The following is a 10,156-nucleotide window of genomic DNA, read 5'->3' as shown; positions in this document are numbered from 1 at the left end:
AGTTGACCAAAAGTAGCCTACTAAAAATAAATTTTGGATATAGAATATTTTGGTTTAAACTTGGAATACATTTCCACATTGATAGAGGATGGTTTATTTTGTTCCCTGTAATTTACACTGGGAGGGAAATAATTAGCTACACCGTACAAAAAAAACCAACCTAATATATTAATAATTAAAACAACAACATTTAAATGTACACATGGGGAACAATAATTGTTTTTAAGACGATCTTAAAAATGATAACCTACCCATTAAAGTATCAGGATAACTATTAATATAAATGTTTGCTCGTTGTCCAACTTAGCGTAGATATTATTAATAAGTGTCACAGCTACCAGAAAAACAACAATTAAAAAAAACCAACTCAGATATTCCATTTGTATTATTATTAATCTTATCTGGATTGCAGTGATTGTTTTTTTCCCCTCACTAAAATGTTCCTGCCCGTTTCCTCGTGGTATTACGGTAAAAAAAAAAACATGGACGCTTCATCAAGCACTCAGTGCAGCTTGTTGAGGATAACTCAGTATTTTGGGTGAGTGTATATTTTATGTTAACGATCTTTTCCATGTGCGGTCGCCCTGTGTCTGTCACTGAAATGTCTCTGTCAGGTCACCTTCACTACACGGAACAGAGTAAAAAAAATAGTGTTGGATCGCGGCGATGTTAATTGAAGCACACGAGGAGACCAATCACGTGTTAGCTCGCTACAGGCTAGTAGCGAGCTAACCGCGAACGAAACTCCCATTAAAAATCCGTTGAATTAGTGGAGCACGTGTATTATTGACAGATAATCGCACCTCGTAGATTAACACTTAATTTGATATCGTTTTAAGAATACGTGTATTACTTCGGCCGGCCGAAAGCTCAATAATCAACTCTAGTTTTCACAAATTGTACACTTGGATTAGTTTTATGTTTGTTTTGACTCCCAACTTCAGGCGCTCTGCCGACGGAGCTACATAAGATGCCCGTAACGTCAAGTTAACGTTATTTCTTAACGATATTCAGGAAATAATTGTGTTTTAGCAGTTGAGGTTCGTGCCGAAGATAATCTTAGGTCATGACAATTTGTGAAAAGCGTCGAGGCATATCCTGCAACTCACACGTTTATCTTTAAGCAGGCTATTTTAACATTTCCAGATCTTTTTAAATGCAGTTCGGTACGGTGACGTGTCTGAACGCGAAAACGGAAAGAACAAGTTAAAAGTTTGCGTTTAAGCCTCAACAAAGACATCTTTTTATATCGTGCTGCTGTAGTCAACGGGCCGTTATGTTTGACGTAAGCTTTGTTTGCAGTTTTCACTTGTCAGTGTGACACATGTGAGCTTCCACTTGTGAACATGTGATCAACAACATTGAATAAAGTCGTCCAGCAGGTGGCGTGCTCTAGTCAACCGGACCCGTGACTCCCCATCTGTCCCTGCCAGGCTGCTGTGGCATGGCACGAATCTCATACCAGATTCGTCCTTTCATTGATACTGCAGGTCTGGACTACACCAGTCATCATAATGATAACTCCTGCATTTGACCTGAGCCAAGATCTCGACTACCTGATCCTCAGCATCCGTGTGCCCTACACCAGAACATCAGAGTTCGACCTTTTCATTGATGGGACAGATTTCAAGTTCTATGCAAAGCCCTACTTTCTTAGGTGAGTTAATCGCACGCACGCACACACATGCACATACTGCATATGATCACTGAGTTGCTCATAAAGATGCAAGAATTAATCAATAAGTTATTAAATTAATTGATTGAGAGAAATTTAATCACCAACTATTTTGACAATTGATTAATCATTTTTGGCCTTTTTTTTTTTTTTTAAGAAATGAAGAGATGCTAACATTCTCTGATTCCATCTTTTTTTTTTAATGTGAATAATTTCTGGTTCCTCGAGTCCTCCATGACGATAAACTGAACGTGGTTTGGTTATGGACTGTTAGTTGGGACAAAACAAGACATTTTAAAACTGCACCTTAGGCTTTGGGAAACACTGTCGATCGAATAACCCCAAATATAATCTACAGATTAATAGTTAATGAAAATAATAGTTATTTGCAGCCCTGAATATTGTTATATTGTTCACATTTTCAGATTAACTCTTCCTGGAAGAATTGTCGAGGATGGGAGGGAAAAGGCAACATTTGAAATTGATAAAGGTAGGTTGCAGTATTACATGATTACAACATGCATAAACACTGGTGATAAACCTGTCTGACTTTTCAAAGTAGTTATATTGTGATATTACACGAGACAAAGCTCGCTGAGATATTTCAGTAAATGCAATGACGACTGTTGCATTAAATTAAGCTCGATTCAGACAGCGTTGCAGCTTCTTTGTTGCAATCTGTATATGAGCATGAACATTTCTCATGCACAAATGAATCTGTGCATCTTAAGCCTTTATTTTTCTCTCTGAGCTAACATGATTCAGTCAATAATCCGATTTTGGGGTCATTATAAAGCTCCTGCTTTTTTCTTTATTCCAAATCTGTATTGTAACAGGATCTTTGTAAATCTCTGAAGTGTGAAATATCAGCACTCCAAACAGGCAAGAGAAGAAAATTAAGAATTATATCGGAGGATCTCATATCTTATCATGTTCTGTGTTTGTGAGTATAATGACATTAGAAGGCAGCCTTTTTAGGAAGACACAATAATCTTGAGCACTTAAAGATTATGGAAGATTTGTTCGTTTGCTGCAATATTTGCAGGCGCTTGTACTTTTGCCAAATTCCTGTGATTTCTCTGCAATAAATGTACTCAATAGATGCTCTGCTGAAGATATTACGACATAAAAGTAAGCTTTTCCGAACAAAACTTGCTGTTTCAACCAAAATAACTCCCTGTTTATAGTAAGCAAAGCATGAAAAGAGAAAACCACATTCTGATGAATAGGACAAAAACTACAAAACAATAACTGGCAGGGTTTATGGGCAATGTGCGCTTATCAGAATTAGGTTACCCAATTATCGGACTCCACTGCGTCAGTCTAATCATACATTGTGTCGAATTAAAAGCATTAAAGGCACTCAATTTTTCAGAACATTTTGCCTATTTATTCTATATTACGGTCACAGACTGTTTTGTAAAGCTGCGTCCCTTAGATGACTCCGAAAACTTTGAGCCTTTTGCAATTTTTTGCCAATCCCCACAGTTTTACTGAAAAGAAATCCCATGGAACTCTGCTAATGCCATTGCAATATTAGAGAAAAACAGCAGTAAAATCAAACATTGCAACAATCACAGAAATAAAATAAAAAAAAAAAATCAGTGAAGCCCTGGAAGGACTGAACAACCTTCTTCTCAAGGATCTGTTTCTAGATTCTGACAACTTTTGTTTTTTCCATTGTTTGTCAGAAGATGCTGACCTTTCTTTCAGCAAGGAAAGGCTAAATTGTACAAGTGCTGTCTCAGCATATCTCATACTACAGTCATACTAAACTGTGCAATCACGCTACAATGTTTGCTGATCTGCATGCTAAACAGCAGTTTTTAAAAGCGGCTTAACCTTTCTGGCGTTTTCACTTGTATTGGATAGTTTCACAGTGAAGATACAGACAGGAAGTACAGGGAGAAAGAGAAGCCCTGGCTGGAATTTAACCTGAGACTCTGTGGCTTGAGTACTTTGAACAAGTTTTAGGCATTAAAAGTAAAGCGAGGTTGCTTTAAAAAAAAAAAAAAAACCCGCATCAATAGTTTTGAGTAGTTAGTTTAGTTTTTATCACTCAATCGCTTTATGCAAAATGTAGCATAGTAGCGGGAAAACACTGCTCAGTTCTGAGGAATATTCACTGGCGGTTTTTCAAGCTACCTGGCAGAAAGGAATGTTTCAGGCATCTTGGAGAAGTTGTTACCGTTTCTCTGTGGACTTTAGGCTGTCTCAGTGTCTTTTGTCTCTTCATGTAATCCATGACTACATGATGTTGGTGGCCATACTAACTTTTGCAGTACTCCTTGGTCTTCTTGTGGCTGAAGATAGCTCTTTGTGACTCTGACCGTGTGTTTGGGCTCATTTTTCATCCCGCAGAAATAATCTGACGCTTCCCTGATTGTACTGAGTGATGGATACAAATCTAAACAGTGTGTGGCTTTTGTCTTAACCAGGATTCCTAAACTTGTGTCAGTGACTGGATTTCTTCTCTGTATTCTGTCAACACCTAAAATCCTTGAAGTCTACCCAGGAGTCTATAAAAAGAACAAAGACATCACATCAATTCCGCCGCTGCGAAATATTTCTTGTGTGGGAACTGCCACCATGCAGGCCGAAATAATCAAAAGCTCAAATTGTAACAGCTGCACATGATGATGTGTCTGTACTTTTGTAAGAGGTGTGTGTGTGTGTGTGTGTGTGTGTGTGTGTGTGTGTGTGTGTGTGTGTGTGTGTGTGTGTGTGAGAGACCTGCAAGTGGGACATGTAAGGTGGAATGCACGCGTGTGGTTTGCATTTTATTTTATAAAAAGAAAAAGTCTTTTGAAAACAGACTGATTTTAGCTGTACCGTATTCCAACAATTTACACGCATTTGGTGCAAATTAGAATGTAAACATATTTTCATTGTCGCATAGGAAAGCTCCAGGCTGATAAAACGGTGTCTGTGCTTGCTTTGCATGACGTTGGTGACCAGTCAGACTCTTCCAAGATCCTGAAACATGCTTCTAGTAGCAGTCACTGATTGATCCTGGGGGTGTCTTTAGTCTGGGATTCAGTCAGTCAGCTGTGGTAAATGAGCCTAACATGATCAATGTTGCGTTCTCCATTTAAAGGGCAGCTGTAATGTTGTAATGATCACAGCCTGCCGGCAGTGACAGTGTGATTTTCTTTAACTTCATAATGACTATTGGCGTAACTTTCACAAGTACACACCAATGTCTGTCACCGCGATCTGTCTTTGACTTCCCGTCACACATAATCCGTTGTAATGAAGTCCTCTTTATGGAGACGTCTGCCTTATGGACTCTGACACCTTGTTGCCCGTCTGTCAGCGTGGCCCCAGTTAACACGCTGTGTCTAAATAAGTCCGTAACATCTGCTAATAAAGCTCCGCTAATGGGTGTCCTTGTTTGGACTTATAATGAGCAATCATTAAGATCCTTCTTCCCAGGCTCTCCGTTCCGCAACTAGAGCAATTAGTCAGCTTCCATTGTAAAGCACTTCTAAGCTGCAACACTTGGGTGCATTGAAATTTTATGAGGTCTTTAGGCAGCCATCAGATTATCTCTGTGGTGTGGCCAAATCGTTCAAGTCATCAATCATGTAGTGCCTGTTTAGTTTTAATAGGAGTTTGTAAAGCAGCCTCTTAAGAGGAATCTCTCGCATGTGCAGATGGCCTGATTGATCAGCGATGGTTTGTTGTAAAAAGATACTTAATTCAAATCTGTGACTTTAATGATTTGTCGTTTTAAATAACCTAATGTCTGGGATAGCTTGTTAGGTGTTTTTCATCATCTATTACCACACATGTTGTTAGAGGGCACTTTTACATCTTCTCTGACATTATCATGCAGCATCTTAATTCTGATCTGAAATTTCCAGAGGTTAATGTGATATCTAAAAGAAGCTTATGTTGTCTGGTCACCAATCACAAAAATAGTGCTCAATTTATAATGTTATGAAATGAAGGAAAGCAAGTAAATACCAAAGCTTTGCTACTTAATTAAACAATTCATTTTGACCATTTATCATTTAATTTTTCATGTCATTTTATTGCTTTCCTGTTTCAGCTCATGCAAATCTTAAAGGTCCCATATTGTATAAACTCAGATTATCATGTCTTCGATTACAAAGCTGGTTTAAGTTCTATATAAATATCGTTAAAGTGTCAAAAGGCTCCATGGAGAAATACGCACATCCCATATTCAGCATCTGTGCCGTTTGGACTTCTGTAAGTTTGTGATGTCACGAATTCACGCACTTATCATGGCCCCCCTCAGTATGGCCGACGGTCCTAACTTTTATGTAGATGAAAGCACTGAGTGGCCATCCCATTGCAGAGCTAATCTAGTCATTTTTCACCGGTTAATCCATCCGTCTATTTTATATATTTTATTTGGATCCAGGACATAGATAATTAGATTAATTATAACAGTAGAAATTTTGATGTACAACTGGGAAGTACTAAAAGAAAGTTATTTAATAATACTTAGATCATTTTAGGCAATATTGTCCTGCTGGCTTTCTGTTATATTTGCATATTCAGGCTGGTATGATTTGAGGAACTGGCATGCAATTATATGCAAACTGGTATCAATTAGGGCTTAAGTTTAACATGATAAACCCTGCAGAAGCCCAGTGTGTGTTCAATGAAATGTACAATTGTATGAATAAGTCACAGTTAAAAACAGTCCTTTCATGTCTGATGTTGCTGTAGGCCTTTTCACTCTTCGGGTCCCTAAGGAGACAGCTGGAGAGCACTTCGAAGGACTTCAGATGCTGACAAGTCTCCTCGCTCCGAAAGGCTCCCGGTCAGCAAAACCGTTGGTGGAGGACGTGACGGCAGGTGAGTCGTATTTCTCCTTTAGTTTGCCTTGTTTGTGCAGCCGGTGTTCAGTTTGAGCTCCTGGGCGGGGAGGTATTAACTTGGAATCAACCGGGGCTTCTTAACATTTCACTAGAATGCAGTGAAAGTGCGGGAGATAATGAAGAGGAAGATGAAGAAGAGTTTGACTGGCAGGTGGAGCAGGAGGTTTACATGGAGAGATCTGAGGAGGAGATGAGAGCCCTGCACAAATATGGCTTCGGCAATCAGAGGTCTGGAGTGTTTGCCCGATTGCAAGTAAGTTCCATGGACGAGAACGATTACATATATATATGTGTATATTGTATATATATATATAGGATCCTCGTAGATTTAACAAACTGAATGTCCTGACAGGAGGAGCTCAGTGACGTGATCGACGTCAAGAACCCAGAAGGAGCATCAGCAGCTGAGAGGAGGAGGGCACGGCTGGAAGCAGAGGCATTGGCCTTCTCTCCTGACCATTACCTGTGAGTTTAACAAAGCAGAAGGCCCTCTGACACAGAGCTTCTTTTCTCTGCTGTATTTGTCTGCTGAAATCCATGTGTCATTTCAGGGCTGATTTGTTTGAGGATGAGGAGATAAAAGGGCTGTTGAAGTTCAGGCCATGGTGGGGCAAGCTCAGTCCTTCTACAGAGCCGGAGGGAGAATGTGGTGAGTTCATGTCATTCCTCATCATGTCATAATCTGTGGGGGGGGAAGAAAAAAAATGGGCTCGGTAGTTCAGTGAATCTGAATTGTTTTAGTTTGGCTGCTTATAAGAAGGAGGAAAAAATTAGAAAGACAAAGCTGCTGTGTTTAAAAAAAAAAAAAAAGTGGCTATGTTAACCAATGCAACAATATACTGTAAAAGTACTCTATTCAAAGTCCTACTTGAGTCAAAGAACAGATTCAGTATTAGAAAAATGTACCTAAACAAACAACTGTTTGAGATAACATCATTTAACTGCAACACTAATTCAGGAAAGTGCAAACAGCTTTTTACTACTGTAGCTGCTTGGACATGCTGCTAGTTCGAACTACTTTGTTGAAGAACCAGTTTAAAGATTCACGATGAGACAAATCTGTTTTACAACGTTGCCGAGAAAAGTTGCAGCAGCGTGATTCGACCGATCTCTGCTCGACTCGAAGCGTCTGACCGCGTTGCCTGCGACAAATAGTCAGCAGCTGGTCAAATTGGCGGAAGAAAGAGAGGATCACCTCATCGGTTTAGTTGAGGACCAGTGTGTCTGTATGACAGAAGTCCTCCGTTTAAGCACCCATGGGCGGCTACGAGTTCTTGACCCTATCTTTCTTTTTTGGGGGGGTTTTCACCATTTTATCACTTCCAAAAATGCCTCTAGCAAATAACTCACTATCACTATCCTCCTTCATGTTTTAAGATGCTATAAATTATATCCAGCTACAAAAAAAAAAAAAAAAAAAAAGCCTGAAAAGCAATCTGTTAAAAACAGCCGCCGCTGTTGCTATGGAGATACTCCACTGTCTCGTCTTGTTGCTTCTGTGTAAACTTCCAGGTTTTAGGATGTTACGAACCGTTGAATTTGCGAGTAGTCGCAAGTTTTTCGAATCATCTCGTTGCGAGTCAGCTGTGTCGTTGAGTCGGCTGCGTCCCAGGCGAGTTTGGGTCCCTCGCGAAAAGTCAAGAGAAATCTAAGAGGCCGTAAAATGATAAATAGTACCTATCACTAATCTGTAATTCTTGTTAAAAACATAATCTGACCTTGTACAACAGTTAAACTGAACCATGTTTAGAGGACAATTCACTCGGGTTGGAAACAGCTGATTCAATGTGCCCTTAATGTATTTATATGCTTCTCATCCGTTTTAAACTGTCAATTCAAAATAGTGCAATAACAAACAAAAAACTGTCTTGAAGATGCAGTTGACAGACAATAAATATTGCTGTAATATTAAATTGTAATACTATAGCAAAGTACAAGTACCTCAAAATTGGGCAGAAGTGCAGTACTTAAGTACTCGCATTCAATAGCAGGGCCTATTATCTGAGTAGCTCTGAGTGTAAGTACTATGGAATTTGCTCGTTTATCTATAAAGTGTATGGCTTCCAAAAATCGTACACACAACACTTGTTCATAAATGTGGTTCACTTATCGAGCTTTTAGAAGTAGTCAGCGTAGCAGTGACTGAAGGTGACCAGAAGGTGGCATGAAGTTGCAAAAATGGGGAGGGCAATCATACATTGTTTATTATCTGACCAAATTAAACAACTCTACCATTTCAATGCTCCCAGTAGTTCTCTGTCAAATCTTCCCCAAGTACAAGTGTCAATTCAAGGTTTGCGTATGCAGTCGCAAACAGGAATATAAAAGCTGGGCTTTGTGCCTGCCAGACACCCACATTGTTCTCTGACGATATGCGAGCTCCCCAAAGGACACACGAGTCTTTTCACTGTCCTTTTCCAAAGGAAGGACAGACCTCAGCTAGTTGGCTCCACAGCTGCGCTCCCTGCTAAAGTGCCTCGGGGTACTTCAACAAGAGAGACAGTTGCCATTATCAGAGATTGAACTTGAACCTTCCCTAATCACTACATCCCCCTGCTGCCCTTTGGCCAATTTAAACAAACTCATTTGGAGTGCTGATTTAGATTTTTTTTTTTTTTTATTATTATTATTTTTTTTTCAAATTCAAGGTTTCCTTTTGACGTTTCCCTCCCACATGCTGCTTGTTGGCTGGAGCCTCCGAGCTCCACGTCGTTGTTCACCTTCAATGGGAGGGATAGTTTGTGAACACCAGCACTGCGAGAGGCCATGTAATTGTTCCATTCAGCGCCCCTAACAGCCCGTTAATTCCAGAACTTCCACTGTTCAAGCAGACGCTCGTCTCACAGCTCCAGTTTATGTGTGGCGCGGCCGTCTCATGCTTAAGAGAGGGTTTAGATCAAACGGATAGCATTATCGCAGGATGGAGTGCTGCTGGTCGTGTTTTTACCGGCAGTGGGGCCCGATCGCTGATGAGCAGCCATCAGTCAGCGATGCCGAAGGCCATTAGCTTCCGTCTGAGTTCAGCCTCCGTAAGGACATGACGGTTCCCCGCAGCCCCGGCTCCCCTCGCCTCGTTCTGCATTCTAAGACGGAGTGGCTCAGTCGGGAGCCCAGGCGGCGATAAATGGGCCAAATTAAACTTAATGGCTTGATTGACGGCTCGAATAGCATTAGCCTCAGCTGAGTGTGAAGAATGGCGTCAGTCAGTCAGTCAGTCAGTCAGAGATTTAAGAGGCTCGCCGTCACATCTTGAAAGCGTGCTCGTGATTTTAACCGTTTGTCTTTATTTCAAATGGAGAAGTCCTCTATGGGTTTTTAGACTCCCCGCACCCCCTCCTTCACTTCAGCTAAGTGTGATATATATGTCACCTGACAGATGCATGTGGACACAAGTGCTAATGAAGTAGAAACTGGCCCCTTTGTGCTCTCCAGTTTCAGGGCCAGGACACTGACAGGCCACAGCTGTCCACTGGAGGCCCGTATTAACGCACTGGTCCAGTCTAAATGATCCTGACAGCCTGGCCTCTCTCTACCTGCTGCACTTTGTTATGGCTGGCGTTTAGAAATCTGACCTTTGACCAACTTAGATAGCCTTCTGTTGACTTAGGCTACCACACTACCCCAGTTT

General features: G+C 40.6%; 1 protein-coding gene across 1 annotated transcript in view; it reads left to right on the top strand.

Moving 5' to 3' along the window:
* The first annotated feature begins 490 nt into the window (after positions 1-490).
* shq1 (SHQ1, H/ACA ribonucleoprotein assembly factor) overlaps positions 491-10,156 on the top strand; it is a 36,069-nt gene continuing 26,403 nt past the window's right edge. Inside the window, exons 1-7 of the mRNA XM_069714464.1 lie at positions 491-538; positions 1,491-1,657; positions 2,101-2,165; positions 6,377-6,505; positions 6,621-6,781; positions 6,881-6,993; positions 7,080-7,177. Of these exons, the coding sequence (XP_069570565.1) occupies positions 1,515-1,657; positions 2,101-2,165; positions 6,377-6,505; positions 6,621-6,781; positions 6,881-6,993; positions 7,080-7,177 (709 nt within the window). The 5' untranslated portion in view covers positions 491-538; positions 1,491-1,514. The remainder of the gene's footprint in view (positions 539-1,490; positions 1,658-2,100; positions 2,166-6,376; positions 6,506-6,620; positions 6,782-6,880; positions 6,994-7,079; positions 7,178-10,156) is intronic.

This window comes from Brachyistius frenatus, unplaced genomic scaffold (assembly GCF_029030835.1).
Source record: "Brachyistius frenatus isolate BFR_SWC_R1_liver_20210118 unplaced genomic scaffold, ASM2903083v1 Contig_4, whole genome shotgun sequence".
NCBI lineage: Eukaryota > Metazoa > Chordata > Actinopteri > Embiotocidae > Brachyistius > Brachyistius frenatus.
Note: the sequence above shows the minus strand (reverse complement) of the source record. Positions and strands in the feature narration are given on the sequence as shown.